Source organism: Euwallacea similis, chromosome 27, assembly GCF_039881205.1.
Source record: "Euwallacea similis isolate ESF13 chromosome 27, ESF131.1, whole genome shotgun sequence".
Classification (NCBI taxonomy): domain Eukaryota; kingdom Metazoa; phylum Arthropoda; class Insecta; order Coleoptera; family Curculionidae; genus Euwallacea; species Euwallacea similis.
This window is the reverse complement of record NC_089635.1, coordinates 2,798,398-2,816,643: the sequence shown is the minus strand read 5'-3', so window position 1 is coordinate 2,816,643 and position 18,246 is coordinate 2,798,398. Positions and strand designations below refer to the sequence as shown.

Sequence of the window (18,246 nt, the reverse complement as noted above, 5' to 3'; positions counted from 1 at the left end):
CGTATTAATGCAAAACTACATATCAATTTGTTTGTACTAAAAATCCATATTAAAATGGACGGCATTAAATACCTTGCGTTGTTAATTAATATTTATAATAAAGCTAAAACCGCTATCAATCTAAACATATTATGTTGGCACAGCAAGGGAACTCCTCCGCCAAATTGCCTAGAAATAATCAAAGTATAGCTGGGAAATGTGAAAATTAAATTAAACCTTCTAATAATTTGTTCAATCGGTAACTTTTCATACGTTAAAAAATTACATCAACTATGTCATTTTTAATAAGCATTTATTTATGATAAGCATGTACCTAAAAAATTAAGGAATGACGTACACTTAGCGAGTCAAAATAACAATTGTGATGCGTTATTATTTAATTTCCAAAGCCTGAAGACATAGAATTTTGTATATTGAATTTAATCAAATTCGATTTCCATACGAGGAGTTTATTAAGTGCTTCGTCGTTTGAAACAAATCTTAAAAACAATTTTTTTTTTTAACAACCCGAACAAATCTAAAGACTACTGGACTTTACTGCTGAAATGAATGACGGTACATGGTGATTATTTTGTGCTAAATACATACTTTAAATATTTTTATTCATTTACACTTGAAAAAAGATACAATTTGGAAAATCATTTTTAGGGACCTTCAAATGATGGAAATACTAGTTTTTAGTCTGTACCGATGCGAAGACTTTAACGACTTGCGGTTTCTGTGGTAGTAAATGCGCACTAACGTTATAAAAATTATTAAGAATTCGATAATTATGATAATTAATAAAGTCGTAAATTGCTGGTTACATTATTTGTATTTGCATTATTTTCGGTATTTCTTAACCGTTTTGTCATGTGACAACATAACGATGGCTTCAGGTGCGTAAAAATCGATTCACTGTTTGTTTCTTTTACCAAACCCATTGTAGACTATCCCAAAATGTACCAAATGCACAGTTATTCCCGATGCCGTCTATTGGGAGGCTCTTTCTGCTTATTTGACTTTAAAATTGCACCCTCACAGCCGCAAGTACGTACGTGAATATGGTCGCTTGAGACATTATCAAGTCTATTTCCGACGCGCTTGCAATGACATTGTCCTCATCGGCCATTTTGAACCAACTAAAATGTAAGTCATTTGAAGTTTTTAAAACTGCTTACCGTTTTTATGTTAGGAGAATCGGCTGTCCTTTGACCGTTCGAGATTGAACCGCATGTTTTGCATCCCCCCCGACCAACATCCTTCAACGGAGGGGCTGCGCCTTCTCCGAGAAGAGCTACACAAGCGCAACATTTCGGTTATGGTGTTGCAGCATCAGTGCGAGCAGCCTGGAAGCTCCTTGTCCTCAAAATTGCTGTTCTGGATTTTCCTATTCGCGTATGTTCTTTTCGTCCTCGGGAGCACTTGGAGTCACTTGAAATCGATTCGAAAGAGTGAAAGTGAGAGCTGGTGGGTATACGAGTTTTCGTTGATCAGGACAGTTCCTAAGCTATGGAAAAACAAACCCGGGAGTGACTTTCGAAGGTTGAGCGCTTTACAAGGGGTACGGGTGTTGACCACCTGTTTGGTAGTGTTCTGGCATACACTCTTTTGTCTTAGCACCATGTTTTTGAGGGACGTAAATCAACTAGAACAGGTACCGTGATGTAAATCTGACTTAATTTTCTATTTAAACAATTATTACTATTCCCCAGAACTTTCAGCAACCTCTGGTCTTCTATTTGGTCTTCATGGGGGCTTTTGCAGTGCAGATCTTCTTCCTTATGTCTACCCTCCTACTCACCAATCAAGTACTGGAGTTGCGCGGGAGGCATGGGAGAATCAGTGCTCGTCATTGCTGGATTCTTGTACTCAACAGAATTTTTCGGTTAGTGCCAGAAATTGAATTGGTTAGATTCTTCTTGGGAAATTTGCAGGTTTCTCCCTACTCTCGCCGTCGCAATAGCGGCCACCAGGAGTGGCGTATATGAGCGCACACCGCACGCGATAAAACTCATGAATATGTGTTCAGAAAACTGCGGAAAGAATTGGTGGTATTCTTTGCTGCAAATCACTATTCTCTTGGATTTTAATCAAATCGTAAGTGAAATTCTTCCTTTACGAGATCTACTCATTTTCTCTTATCAGTGCAATCCAATTTTCTGGTACCTCTCGGTGGACACTCTCTACTACCTCTTCACCCTCTTCATGCTCTACTCTCTGCAAGACTTCGACTTCAACGCCCTGAAAGTTTTTGGATTCCTAATTTTTGCTTCGATTGCGGGCTTTGCCTGGTACTTGTATGTAAACGAGTACCACTTCCTTTACCAGCCCTACCCCGAGTCAGGTACATTCAGCATTCGCAAAACCGATAGTAAACCTCCATTTTTATTAGGCCCTTCAAGAACTTACTGGAATCCCAAGAAATTAACGTCGTCTACTGTCCTCCGTTAGCCAGCTGGACTAGCAGCCTTGTAGGGGCTGCTTTAGGGTACTTTTACTACCACCATAAGGGCGATAAAAACTTCACCATTAACTCTGTTAGTATCTAAACGTGTTCGTTCTTTGACGTGTCTGATACTTTCTTAATTTTAGGTGGCAACACTGCTCTTCTGGAGCGGCTGCGCAGCAGTTCCAACGATAACATTGCACCTGTCCACGTTAACCTATAAGGGTCCGACAGCAGCCTTAATGGGGGCCATCTTGAAACCGCTCTTTGTGCTCCCTCTAGGTTTAGGCCTCGTGGCAATGGCCTTTGGAATGGGAGGTACTAATTGATGATTCAACCTCGACTTCTTTACAAAAATTCCTCCCTTCTCCAGGCCCTTTGAAAACAATTCTAGAATCTAGGTTTCTGCTCATTACCGGTAATGTCACTTATTGCACCTATGTTTTCCATTCTGTGATAGTTTTCGCCAAAGGGCTCTTCCAGGAGGAATTGATCGACTATCTGAACAGCCACTTGGTATAGATGCAGATTAAGGAGATAAACAGGGATTTAAAGTTGTGTATATGTGCGTGTTTTTTTTAGATTTTTTGGGTGGTGACAGATTTAGTGGGGTCTTTTGCTTTGGGGACTGTAACTACGGTACTCTTGGAATATCCAGGAATTGAATTGCAAAGGAGGATTTTGCCCCAGATTGGAACGAGTGAACGTAAACTTAAAAAGAACTGATCGGCTGGTAGTAGTTAATTTGCTGGTAGAGAAGCTAAATGAGAAAACAACATTAAATGATTAGAAAGTACATAATTTATTTAGTATCATGAAAAAATATTTGACACGAAAATAATTACAGATAATTTTAAACCGTTAAAGTTAACCATATGAATCATACAGCCATAAAAGCCAAAGAAACCGCAAATCGAAGCTGTGCATTTAATAAAAATCATCCGACTATAGTTTCCTGCATACAATGACTTTAACACCGCGTAATAATTGAAAGAAGAAAAGACGCACGTGGCTTAGTATTATTACTAAAACGATATTGGGTACCCGAACGAGCAATCATAAGAAACCCATATTCCCAATGGGATCCTTATACATACACACATACATAAACATTATTATGGATGAAACGTCCTTGCATTAACAAGCGGCATTTAATGAATTAACGCCGTCAAGTACCATTCCGGTAACGGCCTGTGGGCGATCTAACAATAACAGAGAAGATTTTTCTACCTTGGCCAGTTATTGGGGAACCTTCGCTGGGGATTCAAAAGTCATATGGGACACAAGTTTGTCCGACCGGAAGGCCAAATGTCTCGAAAAGTAGTTCGAAGTCTCATCACGTTCACCGTGTTGCAAGAACCTATAATGGCATCATTTTCACACACCCGTGCACATACGATCATGAAGAAATGGGCATTATTTCAATAATTATCGCGTGGAAATCGCACCTCGATTGCTTCATCTCTAAGTAACTTATGTAGGTAACGAGTCATCTTCGACTTGCATATTTAAAAGCTAGAATAGTAAAGGTATTCCAAAAATTTAACTGGGCTAAAACCACCTGTATTTTGAATTTAAATACATTTAATGATACCACCGCATTCTCATAATAATTTACATCTGCCTCTGCGAGAATGTACCCATAATACGTCTCGTGTGGCACATTCCTTACAGCCCCCCTGACCCCTCCCTTGATGGTACTAATATTGGCGGCGCACCTTCCCCACCACCACCATCACCGCAGAGGTGTTCCGCAAAAGAAATCCGAGAGGTATTACGCGAAAGGTTGTGACGCAGTGCTGGTGGTACTTAGGTAGGTACCGATTGCGTCGGATTATTCTACAGTAATCTTGTGTTGTAACCATTATTAACATGGCGGAGAACGTGTAAAACGCGCAAAATGTCGGCGATAGCTAGGGTAATACCCTTGGTGGTACTGTGGTGGTACTGTGTCGTGGAAAGTGAAGGACATGTGGCTCTGGTCTTCCCACCTGCGAGGAAGTACGACTTGGATTTTTTAGATAGTTCCAGAACCAAGGCTCCATGTGGAATGCCCAAAGGTATATGGAGGAATTAAATCTGGCGTACCAGACTATCTGAATAACCATATTTTATGCGCGACTACACGCACTTTCTCTCATTATAATAGTTTTTCAATGTTTTCTTAATTGCTTCCGTAATAATCCGATATATATTTCATGTGACTGCGAAGCAGGTTTCCTGCATCGGCACTGAAGTGAAAAAGTGCTATGTTCAAATCCGAGGTGTTAATTTAAGTTTCCAACGCTGAGATTTCTCTCTCACTCTCTTTCTCTCTCTCTCTCTTTCTCTTGATAATATGGGGAATTTGTCTGTTGGAATCAGAAGCGCTTGGCCGCAATGAAATCGTAATGGTTAGAAGATCGTTCCGATCGACTTAGTAAGAAAAACAAGCGTGTGAATGTGTTTTACAAAGAAAGGAGAAATTGGCCTTGTCACTGGTAAAGTACCTTGCTTTTAGTTAAAAATGAAATTTTACTTTTCTTGTCATTTTTTAAGATTACCTTGGCGATTATTTTGTCATCATGTGAATTTGGCTCCATGGAGATTCTCAAACGTTTTCGGACTTCCTGAAGGGTTTCGAGTATTTTATTCTCTAATAATGTCAAATTTCAATTTTAAGACACTCACGAATCTTCAAAATCGTTAGAAAAGTTTAAAAATTATATTTCATAAGCTAAGAGCGTTTAAAATAGCGTAAATAAGTGCCTAAATTTTTGTTTCAAAGCCTACTCTAGGGGGCGACAATATCGAAATTGCTGCTAATTTCGATTGGACTACGTTAATTAAATTAATTTAATCAATCACCATTTAATTTTTTTCAGTCATTGCAAGACGCCGCGATGGATTGAAATAAAATAATTTAATAAATAATTGATTGATTAACATAATTAATTATAGCTGCATCGGCAGTTTAAATGCAGAAAATCAATCGAAGTATAACAAATAATTTGTTTATTGATTAAATTGATTAAATGGAAAATGCAACAAAGTCGTAGAAGTTTTTACTTAAAAGATATTGAAATTTTTAGAAAAGCGAAGAATCACTTCCATCAAAAAAAGGTTAGTTGAAGAGTTCACAATTGACTCTGTTTGTGTTAGGCAGTTAAATCGGCTTAAGTCCTTTTAAATGCTTAGTATTACAGTAGAAGTACTGATGTGAGTGAAAAGCTATTAATGGAGCTACGACAAATGTCCCATTATTTTATCGAGATCTCAGAAACCTTAAATGATCATTCTTTGATAAGAAACCAAATTTTCAAACACTTATTACTGGGGTTTTTAAGCTTTTTTTAATGATCCACTCTTATATCACCCTGAAAAAGTAGTCAAACCACGTAATGAGTAACTTTTCAGTATAACCGAGTATTAAGATAGTAGGTCTTTTAGATAGGTTCTCACTGATCACATACAAACACACTTCTTGACGAGGCCTTGAGAATTTCTGTTTTTTGCATTTATCTACCATGAGCTCATTTTTGATTGCTTCAAGATGCCTCGACCTTTCTCCGACTTTGGTTCTCCTCTGAAAACAATGCTGATTTGATTAGTATTCTTCGAAAATTCCAACGATAACGTGAGCAGGTTTCGCAACGGTACAAGTGACCTTTCTATAACATAATTTGCCTTGAATGACCGCTTGCCCACGGGACCCATTAGCATTTAAAACGCTGACCACTTGGATAGAAAAAAACTGGTTTATTTTTAATGAAAAAACGATGGATTACGTTAGACAGCTCACTTGAATTATTAATAAAAGCAGAAGGAATCACACTAGGAAATGTAACCGGCTGTGTTACAACTTATGCAACATTCATTTAATATTATAAGTCGGAATAATAATGTTATGAGCAGTTGGGTGTTACAGCTGCATTACGGCCTGAGGAATTTCATTTACTGTTAGTTGAAGCATCGCACAGTTTCAATTTACATTGTGACAAACGAGTTTAAGTAAATAACTCTAGATCTGTGAGCTCCAAAAAAATTTTTTCAAGATATTGAAACCAATAGATTCACTTACTAGTTAGCCTACGGTCAGCCCTAACTGAAAGAGAAATTTCAAGGTGATCGTCCAAGCTGTCATCCGATAAACTCGAAGCCCGCACCTGAAATTCTGTCACGTCTTATCGCAAACATAAAAGAGAAAATTACCATGCTGTAGCAGAATTTCTACATAACGTCACGGCTCTATTATTATCTGACGAATGCAAACAAAACTATAGCAAGTGATACTTCGTTGTTATTTACTCCCCCAACCTCCCACCCCCCTATGCGGAAGATAGTCGTGCTTGAGGATCTTCGCGACCTTTTCGGCAGGTGCTCGTACATTTCCATTCTCGGAATTTAATGTTACGTAAGCGCCGTTTTTTTGCCAGCTTCCGCGGTCATGATTTATTCGCTTTTAATGACATTGTTTAGCGGTTTTCTCTCTTACAATGAGAAGAAACCCCCCAAGAAGCAAAGTAATGGAGCGACTTTCCATTTCAATTACGGTCATTTTCCGTTATATATTTCTTTGAGCAATAAGCGATCAATTACCTCACGTTTAAATAGCAGTTACACAATCTTATTGCCTTTGAGTAATTAACATCATTTGAATTAAGGCAAGCAGTTACCACACTCGCACGCATATCTAAAACGCGCGCAGGTCGAAAAGAAGAATGCCATTTCATCGGTTGCTCAATGCGAACAAGTTGCGCTATAAGCGCCGTCATTGTTCACCGGATTTTGCCCGGAAAGTTGAATTTGTTAGTTTCATAGACAAGTGCTTCGACATGGTACTCGTTTTCAGATAATTTTTTCTAATTAAAACAATGGCATTGTCAGTTTTGGGACACCTATTGCTCCTGCTCGAAAATAACCAATATTAGTTTCATTATTTTTGAAAACAACCCTAAGCCTATGGTATCAAAATCAACATGGTAATATTTTTAGCTAATTTTTTACACAAAAAAAATCTATTTCTGAAGGCACATTTGACACGCTTCTCATTCGCTTCGATGAAACATTTTTACGCAAGCGCCTTGACTCTCTTCTGCAAGCAGGTCGATTGCGCATTTACTTATTAACCGAGAAACGACCAGAAGCAGGTTAGTTCAGGTTAGTGGCTGATCTAAGATGCCTGCTTTCGACTCGTTATCATACGCACAAACGAACAATGAGGAAGACCGTTTGCCTTGACTAAGGAACAGGATACTTTATGGTTTCGAACACCTTCATTAATCTCCACATTAGACGCTTCGGAATTTGAGTAAATAACATCGAACTCCATTAAATAGCGATGATCAAGATGACACCGATTTACTGCAAGAATTCAACCTTGGAAGATTTGCTTATCAAAATTGAGTTCTCTCACAGGATAATTATCAATTCTACGAGCGGGAACTATCTTATAATCGAAAACCTGCAATTATCGTAGTTTCTTCATGGCCGGATTTAGCTATTGAACCTCACAGTTAATCGTCAAATAATTACCGGTTGCATTTCTTTGGTGTTGGTTACGATTTGAGATGAAATCACGTCCAAGTTTATTATGGTTGAACCATAAAGATGACTCACGTTCGTGGGTTTGCAAGAAACTTGTGGCGAACCAACACAAATATTTCCCCAACAAGTCGAAAATTCAAACTCTAACATTAACCCACATAAGCATTGGCAAGAATGATTTTTTTTAACTGGCAACAAGGCAGAATTTGCAGTTATAATAACGTTGGCTGTTGCAGATTATTTAAAAATGCGAAAGCACCTGCTGCGTGTTTCTCAACTACGTCTATACCTTACGCAATTTTAACGCGACTTCGGCAGTTTTTTACGGTTCTAAAGAAATCTATTTTTCTTGTTTCAGGCAATGTGAAAACCTCCCTTTTATCTGGCAGCAAATTCAATGTGTCCTGGCACTTAGGTTACCCCCATAAGGTGAGTTTCTTCGATTTACGGGGTATCCGTTTCTAGAGCTCAACCATAGAAGAATCTAGAAATTGGCGTTCATCAATATGCCGTTCCAAAATTTGAAAAATTCCTATGATTTTTTGGGATATTCCGGCACTTCGTCAAATAAAATTCATCTAAAAAATTTAAATATAAGAAAATTTTGAAAAAGAAGATTTTTGATTGAACCTCAACATGTAACACATCATCGTAATAAAAAAAAGCTGAATTCAGAAATATAAAAATCCAAGATGACGCCCATAAGAAAAAACAACGTTAATGATGGTTACCAAAAAACGAAACGCCGGATTTCAAATATAACATCGCCACCTTGTAGAAAAAGAAAAGTTGCACTAACGAAATGATAACTATTTCTAATTACCTTACCAAATAACCTGAGATAAAATAAAAAAATCACTGGAATTTGTCAAATTTTGAAACGTCATATCATTGAACTCCAAACAACGTAATTCTGCCCCAATTTAACCAAACCCCCTGATTTAGCTCCAGAAATGGCCACCCTGTATATAAGAACCTTGTGTCTATATTTATGCCACAAATGAGCATGATACCCAATTAAATTACAGTAATTGTGCAAAAAAAGCATGTCAATTACGATTGCCGGGCACGTACAGCTTTAAAAATGCGGGCAATTAGTTCGTAGCACTCACCCGCTTTAAACTTTCTATTATTATTGCCAAATCCGTAGAAGAAAGTTACGCTTTTCTTACATATAGGGGGGCTTCAAGATTCAGCTGCTTGATGAGTTAGAAAGACCAGTCCTGGATCTTACGCCTCAAGTTGAGGGCTCTGAATTCGTCTCTGATGACGTCACGTAAGTTTTTTCTTTTATTATAGGGGGTGGGATTAAAATAAGGAAGTTTCAGGGCTCAAACGTATCAAGTGCAGCTGCCCAATGATTTTACCTGCTCCAACTGTACCCTCAGGTTACTTAGGCAGGCCCTGGAGTGGGGAGCTAGCTATCGGTTTTGGTCTTGCGCAGATGTAGACATAAAAACCCGTAAGTGCCTTAATTAAGACTGAACATCTATTTATTCTAAAAAAAATGTAATTCCTTTTTTTTAAATCAAGTCGGATATAAATTAGAATGGTTAACGGACTTGGCTTTTCCACGAAAAATTAGTTGAAAATAAATAACAAATATGGAGAATTTATTTAGAAACGGAAAAATTAGAATTTTTATCAAAGTAGGTGCAGGCATGTCAAATCTGACAACGTTAATTAAAAATGTGCACCATATGTTTGGCATTATTATTATTAAAAATAACGAAGATAGAAATTCTATGAATAATCGCTTCCAGGTAAAGAATTCCGCGAATCCTGCAGCAACCACGGCCGTTACCTACTGGGTAAATGCAAATGCGACCGTCTTTACTACGGTTCCGTCTGTCAATTCCGCGACGAATGTCTAGAACACAGCGACTGTGGTGCACAGGGCGTCTGCGTGGACATCGAGGCTAGCACGGCACCCCAGCGCCAGTGCTACTGTCAGCTAGGGTGGTTCGGCCCTGGCTGCAATAAACGTTCCCCGGTAAAATCCGCAGAAATCGACTTCGACCTATACAACCAACGCAAGCTCTCCAACACCTTCAAGCTCTATTGGAGAATATTAAAAGACCAGCGCGAATTGGAAGCCGTTATGGTGGTAAATGGAACGAGCTATGCGGCCTTGGGATGGAGGCCCTTGGGACTGACCAAAAATTGCAAAAATTTCCCTCAGATTGGGCCAGTTGAAAAGATGGAAAGTGCTCCTGAACCTAAAAGTGAAGGTGAGCCTGAGCCGAAAAGTGAACCTGAGGCTGAGCCTGGAAATGAGCCGGAATCAATGACTACGGAGAAGCTGCGCAAGTCTACATACAGCAGACGGTCAGCTGCTGTTTCTACTCCAGCAGCTTTTTCTGATGCAGATAAAGTAGAGACCAGTATTTCCTTTCAAGTGAGCAAGAAGTCGAGCAGAAGTAGACGGGAAGTTAAAGAGGAGGAGGCTGGAGGTATGCATGTTCCCGGTTGACTCTTGCATTAGTTTTGTGTAGATTGAGGGGTCCAAAGAGTTGTACAATTTTCTAGGGGCAGTTTTTAACATTGATTAGACTTAGGGGCGCCCCCTAATACTAATGATGGTGATGGTTTTACTTCTCTTTAGAAACCGAGGAGCCTGAAGCAGAGGCGGTGCCGACGTCCGAGCCTGAACCCGTCTCAGAGCCAGAACCTACTATCCTTCCTGAACCTGAATCACGTTCGGAACCTAATTCCGAACCTCTTTCTAACTTGGAACTTATTTCTGGGGCTACATCTCAAACTCCCGAAGAAGAATCTGAGATCACAACCATTATCTACTCTTTTCGGCACGGCAAACTCGGCCAGCCTGATCTTAATCAAGAAAGTTTTTCTGAATCACACCCTGCTCCTAAACCCTCTTCCGAACCTGCTCCTGAACCATCGTCCGAGCCCACTTCAGAACCAGCTCCTGAACCAAACACCGAGCCTTCTCCAGAACCCAATTCTGAACCTGAACCTACTTTTGAACCTGAAACTGAGCCTAAATCCGAGCCTGAGCCTAGCTCAGAGCCGGAGCCTAGTGTAAAAACGCACGCTAGTTTAGAGGCCGCACCAATAAGCAAGGGAAATAATGAAGGTAATGGAAGTAACAATGATTCAGCTACTAATAATCGATGATGTTGTAAGTGGAGGTGATGGTGGTAAAGTGTGTCTTATTCGTCAAATTTGATTGCGGGATTGTCTTAGTTGGAAACAATCAGTTGAAAGTGAGTAGTCATTCAAAGAATCTATCTTCAATAATGACGATATTAGGGATTTTCTCGAACTGTCTGATAGATAAGTCAAAATTGACCTCACTACTTTTTTAATTCGAAAAAAGTACCGAAAAATGAGGAACAAATATGATGAACTTCCTCAAAACCATCTATGCTTTTTATCATTAAAAATAACGTCGCTAGTATTAGCTTTAACGTAAAACCGAGCTTTTTGTATCATAAATCATCGCGAAGTCGCCCGCCGTCATACAACTTAACAAAGCACATAAACAAACAATTTTAACAGGCGGCGAGAATCTCAACTCCTACACCCCAAGACACGACTTTAACCCCATGGATTGCACTGACATCATTATCGGCTCCGCCAGGGGCACTGCAAGCCGAATTGGGGATTATTACACTAGAGACCGGTAAGGGCACATCAATCTCCAATAAATAGAGGTAATATTAACTGGATCGAGGTTAGATCTACCCCGCACATGGACAACTACTGGGGAGGAAAGAACGACCTGACCGCCGCTCTCGGATTCGAGAAGGATGGCGTTACCACCATTTTATTTAGGAAGAAGTTGGATGCCAAAGAATCTTCAGATCATGCGATTGAGGAGGGTTTGATGCATGTGATTTTCGCGCAAGGACAGGAAAATGGTACTTTATTTCAGGAAAAAAATTATATTTTTTTAAATGTGAGAATCATTATAGGCAAGTACGTCCACGTACCAAAATCAGGAATTGAGACCTCAAAAGTCTCAATTAAGGACTTCTACAAACCCGACGAGTTGAAGTATCACGGCCACGCCTCTCAACGTGGAGTTTTGTCTCTCAACTTCTTCGGTAAACGCCCTTTTTAGGCTTCGCCTCTTTGTATAACAGACTAATCAACAGAAAGTAAACGTGAGGTTATGCTGGCGGGTGCAGGGGCCACCAGTAAATCCACTCAAAACACAGACTGCGGAGGCGAATGGAAAGTACCTAAGGACTGCGACCCAGTCAATTACACGTGCGAGTACTCGGCCAAGTGGGAGTTGGTCCCTCGTAAGGATGAAATTCGCTTTACCATAACTACAAGTCATACGGATACGTGGACCGGTATCGGGTTTTCGAATGACGAGCGCATGTCACAAACCGACGCCATTCTGGGGTGGGTAGACAAGACTGGACGGCCATTTTTAATGGACACCTGGATTACGGGATATACGCAACCGTTCCTTGATGCCAATCAGAATATTTATAACACAAGCGGTGAGTTGAGCTGTTTTGAAATTTTGAATGTTATACGTCACATACCATGTTTGACATACATCAATTATTATCTCATGCAAGCGTCACATGTCGGACATGATGTGGTGATTACATGTGATATCACACATAGTAAATGTGTACGTCACATATCACACTTGACCTTAAGTAACAGTCTTTAGATTAATTTCTATTTTGGGAGGATTTTAGGACGCATAATCAACGGAGTGACCACCTTGTCTTTCTCGCGCAAACGCATGACCAACGACCCTAAAGATTTGGCCTTCACCAACGAGCAGTGTCTCTTCATGATGTTTCCAGTGCGCGGAGGCGCTTTCAACAGTGTCAACAAGAAAATAAGAAAACACGAAGCAGTTCCGGTGGTTAGTGCAGAACGAATCTGCATCAGATCATGCGGAAACGATGAAGTTTACGATTATCAGACTACCACTGAGGTGCCGGGCCTGAGTTACATGGTTGAAGTGAAACTCATCGAATTGGGGGAGAACTTTGTGATCCCCAAAACGGGATCAGTCCAGTACCAAGATCTAAGCAACTCAATTACTAACAACATTGAGCCAGTTTTTAAAGGTCTCGCCGGCTTCCGGAGGGTGTTGGTGGATGATTTGAGAGCGTGAGTTACTTTTCAAGCGAAATTGTTGAATATTAAGGTAGATTTTTAGGGAGGATAATAATATTGTAGCGGTGATGAATCTACAGCTCGATAAAGTTGCAGCGGAGAAGGGGCGGTCATTAAACGATCTTGAAGATACTGATGAGCAAGTGCATAAGACCATTCAGGAGAGCGTGGGATCAGGACGTATTGGAAATTTTAAAGTCGATCCACGGTATCTCGTGTTTGAACCACAAAGTTGTAAGTATCAGAACACATTCCAGACCAATCGCGACGCGGAGTTTTCCACGTTGTAATAGGCTGAGGTGTGGCCTAATAAAACAAATTTGCAGTAACGACCAATCTGAACGCCGACTCGGACTCCTCTACCGCAAGTTCGGGTTTCTTCGATATGCCCTCCACTAAGCTTTACATTGTACTCAGTTGCATCGGCGCATTGGTGTTGGTGGCCCTGGTGCAGGCCGCCTGCACTGTCTACCGCGCGTCTGGTCGGCGTAACTCCCACCGCCACAAGGTAACTTCATTGTGAGGCCTGGAAAGCAACGAAAGTATCGCTCTATATCTCTCTCTCTCCCTCGCATACACGTACGTCCATTGTGTTTAGAGGTGTCGAAATAGCGATGCTTTTCGTGTTAGTTTTGTCATGTTTCTAATATTTATTGGGGGAAATGGGAGTGGTTCTAAACATTGAAACGCTGTGGGGGTGTTTCAGAGGGTGTACAGCGTGCAACTGGACCCGGGCTACTTCTACGAACCCCACTGGGGTTCGTCTGCGCTCCACCCCATCCGCTATAACGTAAACGGGGCGCATCGCCAACAAAGGGGGATGTGGTAGGGCTGCTTGGCCCTGGTGGGGTGAGTTCGATGACGCAATACTTCGTCAAACGTGGTTCCGCCCCTTCGTTCCAAAGCTTGTTTTTTTTTGGTTAATTTAATATAATGTTTTTGTGGGTGGAGGGGGGGGGGGGGGATAAAAAAGATATCATCATTGTATTAGTTGAAAAAGTCAAGTGAAATGAGTACCATGTTTCTGGAGTTGTCTTTAAAAATAATTGAGTTAGAAATTTCTCCGAACTGTGAGATAGGTCCGTCAAAACTAACAACGGCATTCGCTTTTATGAAAAAAGTTAAATGAACGCGTGTACCACGTGTTTGGACTTATCTTTAAAAACAAAGAAGTTAGAAAGTTTCAGGAACTGCTTGACAGGTACGTTAAATCGACGGCATTTTCACTCCTTTAAAGCTGTTAGAATGCAAGCGGTGGAACCAGAACTATAAAGCGACACGCACCTGAACTATCGCACACTTAGCGCAGCACCTAACTAGTGAACACCCTGTGTATATACCCCCTCAAACGCTGCTGAGTCATAGCAAACCGAAAACCCGCAAAATACAAATTTTAGGACCACTTAATCCCGAACTCGGCCTGGAAAGACTACTCCGCCAATACCAACTACGCCTTTGACTCCTTCGAGCGCGAAGACATCTCCAAAAAAAACCCTCAGAACGGAAAAGCCGCCCCACGACCTCGTTCCAATCCTCCTCGTCCTCAAGGGAGACCCCCCAGTATACCTCCTCAAGTGCCACCAGGTGACTCACGCAGCTTACAAAGGCCGCGCAGCGCCGTTCTACCCCCGAATGATCGGAGCACATTCTCTTTACCTCGCACTCAATACGACCGCCATACCGTGGGGGCGGCAAAGGGCGGCCAGATGCCCGCCGACTTTTACTTTATGCCCTCGCAGCGCAAGTATTCAGGCGAAGTCGTCAGGGTTTATGTGGACTATAACGGACAAAAGAGGGAGTACTAAGTGCGTTCTAGTCAATGACAATTGACGTTTGACGGGAGTAGTGAGTGTGCGCAATGTTACAGAATATATTATGTATAGATAGATGGTGCCGTATTTTAAGTGTAAATAGAGCAGATTTACTTACGAGTAGAGAAAAACGAAATTTCTTGTTAACCATTACCAGAGTAAGTTAGAGTCATTTTTATTGTACAGATCCACTAGAAATTTTAAAAATAAATACTTAAAATGTTGTAGTTTCATTTACTTAAAATAAGTATAACAAATAAGTAAGAAGAGTCACTCCTGAACCTATAAGAGCAGTAACATGGAGGTTTTTGACAGTTTATCGTCTCCAATATTATACGAAATGTCCAGGGGAACCCTAGATATAGGAGATTAACATAGCAAATCGGTTTTTTTTGCACCTGCACGGATTGTCCAATTAAAAATCTTTTACCTGAAGGTCATAATGCTCAGAACCGGCCATCATTCTAAATTTTTTTCGATCTTCTAATTAGAACCATTCTGGCTCACAACGCCTCCAAATTTCAAAAATTTTAATGTCTCACGTAACCGTTCGAGGCCATTATTGGTCAAAGTCAAGGTCAGAATTAAACAAACACAAAGTCACCAAAATAAATGCGAAAAACAACAAATCATAAGATAATTATTATTAGATTTTCCATTGATTTTTCACTGAATTAACTTGTAAATAAGTTAAAAATTGCTTATAAATTAGAAAAAAAAGAAAATTCATTTGCCATGGAGTTTTTACCCTTATGTTTTTGGCGACTTTGTTTAATTCCGAATTTGACTCTGACCAATCGTGACCTTGAACGGTTACGCGGAACAATCAAATTTTTCAAATTTAGAGACGTTTTAAGTTGAAATGGTCGATAATGGCCAATCTTCAATAATGGCTGGCCTTAAGTACTATGGCCTCCATGTAAAAGTTTTTCAATTAGATAAACCTTACAAACGCACAAAAAAAATCGATTTCCTATGTTAATCTTCTACGCCCTGGATTTGCCTAGATACCCAATGTACTGTTTACTTGGATTTAAAAAGTGTTAAAAATTATATAACAACTTTTTCATGATGACTTTGAAAAATAAAACAATATTAAGATTTTCTCACACTGTACAAATCAATATCGGAGACTACTCCACTTGCTCTAGCTCTATTAGAAGCTTTCAAAAGCCAAACTGACAAAGAATGATAAAGACTCATCCAAATCAAAAATTTAAAAATCACTTAAAACTAGCACACTAATCGATATGAAATGTACCTGCCCGCTGTCTCAGAAGATCTAATAATCTTGACCACTTGCCCTCTTTTAAGCCCAAAATACCTGGCCACTGGATCCCCAGCCTGAATTCGCATCAACATGTTTTCTTTCAATTTATACCTTAAATTGTTTAAACGCTCATTATGCTATCATGTGAAGCTTCATAAGGCACTAAACTTACCTAGCTAGCAACTCAGCCTTTTCTTCCGGATTCATCACAACATGTTCAGGCACCAGCTCATGCTCTGTAATATTAATCAGCAACTCAGATTCAAGGAACTGTTCTAAAATGTACTTGGGAGCCATATCAACCAAAGATTGTTTAGCCGAGGGTGTCATGCCAGCTTGCACTACTATAATAGCTCTATGGATGTTCTCATCTTGCATTCTTTGACAGTAAGTTTTGATAGTTTTAATGCCAATTTTTGGTTCGTCCGGAAAAAAAACAAACATTTGATCGGTGGGATCATCATTATGCGCCACGAGGACTATCAAATCGCTGCGCGAGGGGCGTTTTTCACTATTCAAAAGATCAGAATAACTTCCTGAAAACCCTTTGTTAAAACATTGAAGCATACCTTGGCTTATCACCAAAATGCTCTTTGAATTGTTCTAAGGTTTGGTCGAGCTCATCTTGAGTTACCAAATACCCTCTATCATGGCAAAGCTGTATAAAAAGGGTTTAAGACGGGAGCCAAAAAAGTGAGGTTAGACTTACCTGCATTACCGTTTTTCGTATACGCCATAGTTTATATGTTTCTGCCTCGTCGTCCATTTTTTTTGTTCGTAAAGAGGATTCGTATTTGTTTAAAACAGAGCTTTTTAAAGATAAAATATGGCTTTTTTTAATTATAAAATTAAATCCCAACTAACCGAATTATTTTAAATTATTTACTGTCAAAAAAGCATCTGAGTTTCAAATGACATTTGAAGTTTGGAGATTGACAGATAGAATACAAAGTGCAGTGGTTTAAACCTGTTCTAAATACACTGCTCGCATGTTAAGTAGACAAGTCAAATGTGAAAATTAAATATGATAAAATTTACAGTTTTATAAAAATTGAAATTAACCAGAGATTTTTATCCCTTAATAAAGGATGAATGTTATTCTCAGTGAATTTAAACTGAAAATAACCCTACTTTTGTAACACACGTTATGTCCAAAGGCGGTAATAGAAAAAATAAATAATCCGCGTCAGACGTAAAGAACATACATATTTATTACTTGGAAAGCAGTCAATAACCTTTTAGGGCAGATGTTGAATACTCAGGACGAACATCATGTTAATTAAATAAGCGCCAATTAAGGCCTGTTTTTGCCAAGGAATATTGTGCGGGTACTTATTTATTTCTTCCACCTGAGCGACGCCCCAAATGGACTTCCCGTGTTTTACGACCCTAGACAGGTGTCCGCTTTGCAATACCCCGTTTTTCAACTTTGGAAACCCGTAGTAAGAGTAGTTTTCAGGGCACATAGAATCAATGTATCACTCTTCTAAAGCTAAAAACAGTTCTGAGTTGTATGAAAGTCAGGACCACTTAACAACACTTCCCGAAATTTCTTGCAAAAGCAATTAAAATTTCTAAATGCGAGTTGTTCCTTTGCAACTCCCCTGGCTGTGATAATAATAAAATTACGTGTTTGGGGGGGGGGGGGGATAAATGGAGAAACCCGCATCGATTTAGCCTTAGTTTCAGTGATAAAAAGTATTCGTGGGGGGGCCAAGTGAAAACTGATAAAAGCGAGGCAGTTTGGCAATGCTGTGAACGCATCTTTCGCCCGCACATGGCCAACATAAACAAATGACTGTCATCGGAGGGGGTAATCAGCTGGATGGTGGAGTGGGGAGAGTTGTAAGATTGCTGTGTTGCCGTGTAGACCTGTGAGAAGTCAATTCTCACTAATATTCATAAGTGTTTGTATCATAGAAGTACACCAGTTATATGTTAGAATCTATGTATAAGTGTTAAAAATTCGAAACACAAATCATATTAAGGAATTTGACCGAAAGAAACACTTTAACACTTTAAAAATATTTTCATCATTGCATCCAGTTCTACTCGAAATTATTACATCGTAGCACTTTAAAGGGCAGCTCCTGTAT

The 18,246-nt window shown here is 39.8% G+C and overlaps 4 protein-coding genes across 7 annotated transcripts in view; 2 read left to right on the top strand and 2 right to left on the bottom strand.

Annotated features, from left to right (window-relative positions):
• Nucleotides 1-857: 857 nt before the first annotated feature.
• Nucleotides 858-3,419, top strand: LOC136417277 (O-acyltransferase like protein-like). 3 transcript variants are annotated; one of them, XM_066402898.1, is made up of 12 exons: nt 858-878; nt 929-1,029; nt 1,175-1,377; nt 1,477-1,636; nt 1,695-1,867; nt 1,917-2,079; nt 2,128-2,321; nt 2,375-2,519; nt 2,575-2,746; nt 2,802-2,944; nt 3,011-3,221; nt 3,276-3,419. In XM_066402898.1, the coding sequence occupies exons 1-11, from the start codon at nt 869-871 to the stop codon at nt 3,152-3,154; spliced, it is 1,608 nt and encodes a 535-aa protein (XP_066258995.1). In that variant the 5' UTR covers nt 858-868; the 3' UTR covers nt 3,155-3,221; nt 3,276-3,419. The 3 variants fall into 3 exon arrangements, with proteins under 3 accessions (XP_066258995.1, XP_066258993.1, XP_066258994.1); XM_066402896.1 differs by having other exon boundaries at nt 1,175-1,636; XM_066402897.1 differs by lacking the exon at nt 3,276-3,419 and having other exon boundaries at nt 1,175-1,636; nt 3,011-3,270.
• Nucleotides 3,420-4,190: 771 nt separating this feature from the next.
• Nucleotides 4,191-15,104, top strand: nahoda. 2 transcript variants are annotated; one of them, XM_066402888.1, is made up of 15 exons: nt 4,191-4,488; nt 8,313-8,383; nt 9,133-9,230; nt 9,283-9,416; nt 9,718-10,407; nt 10,560-11,051; nt 11,477-11,600; nt 11,657-11,838; nt 11,893-12,024; nt 12,076-12,432; nt 12,640-13,063; nt 13,113-13,303; nt 13,396-13,577; nt 13,776-13,918; nt 14,467-14,601. In XM_066402888.1, the coding sequence occupies exons 1-14, from the start codon at nt 4,329-4,331 to the stop codon at nt 13,896-13,898; spliced, it is 3,360 nt and encodes a 1,119-aa protein (XP_066258985.1). In that variant the 5' UTR covers nt 4,191-4,328; the 3' UTR covers nt 13,899-13,918; nt 14,467-14,601. The 2 variants fall into 2 exon arrangements, with proteins under 2 accessions (XP_066258985.1, XP_066258984.1); XM_066402887.1 differs by lacking the exon at nt 13,776-13,918 and having other exon boundaries at nt 4,192-4,488; nt 14,467-15,104.
• Nucleotides 12,583-18,246, bottom strand: part of LOC136417273 (rho GTPase-activating protein 11A-like) — a 46,852-nt gene continuing 41,188 nt past the window's right edge. Inside the window, exon 14 of the transcript XR_010752786.1 lies at nt 12,583-12,592. The gene's annotated coding sequence lies outside the window, so the exon portion shown is untranslated. The remainder of the gene's footprint in view (nt 12,593-18,246) is intronic.
• Rpb5 (DNA-directed RNA polymerases I, II, and III subunit Rpb5) lies at nt 14,935-17,014 on the bottom strand. Its single transcript, XM_066402894.1, has 4 exons — nt 16,860-17,014; nt 16,720-16,808; nt 16,323-16,661; nt 14,935-16,261 (listed from the first exon to the last, which is right to left on the bottom strand). The coding sequence occupies exons 1-4, from the start codon at nt 16,914-16,916 to the stop codon at nt 16,114-16,116; spliced, it is 633 nt and encodes a 210-aa protein (XP_066258991.1). The 5' UTR covers nt 16,917-17,014; the 3' UTR covers nt 14,935-16,113.

Excerpts from the sequence above, each read along its gene's own strand:
- LOC136417277 (XM_066402896.1), top strand. Across the intron at positions 2,322-2,374 it reads CTTTACCAGCCCTACCCCGA|GCCCTTCAAGAACTTACTGG; the intron begins GTCAGGTACATT and ends CATTTTTATTAG. Across the intron at positions 2,520-2,574 it reads AAAACTTCACCATTAACTCT|GTGGCAACACTGCTCTTCTG; the intron begins GTTAGTATCTAA and ends TCTTAATTTTAG.
- nahoda (XM_066402887.1), top strand. The coding sequence starts at position 4,329 with ATGTCGGCGATAGCTAGGGTAATACCCTTGGTGGTACTGTGGTGGTAC. Across the intron at positions 10,408-10,559 it reads TAAAGAGGAGGAGGCTGGAG|AAACCGAGGAGCCTGAAGCA; the intron begins GTATGCATGTTC and ends ACTTCTCTTTAG. Across the intron at positions 11,052-11,476 it reads AAGCAAGGGAAATAATGAAG|GCGGCGAGAATCTCAACTCC; the intron begins GTAATGGAAGTA and ends CAATTTTAACAG.
- Rpb5 (XM_066402894.1), bottom strand. The coding sequence starts at position 16,916 with ATGGACGACGAGGCAGAAACATATAAACTATGGCGTATACGAAAAACG. Across the intron at positions 16,809-16,859 it reads TACGAAAAACGGTAATGCAG|CTTTGCCATGATAGAGGGTA; the intron begins GTAAGTCTAACC and ends CTTTTTATACAG. Across the intron at positions 16,662-16,719 it reads CATTTTGGTGATAAGCCAAG|TGAAAAACGCCCCTCGCGCA; the intron begins GTATGCTTCAAT and ends TCTTTTGAATAG.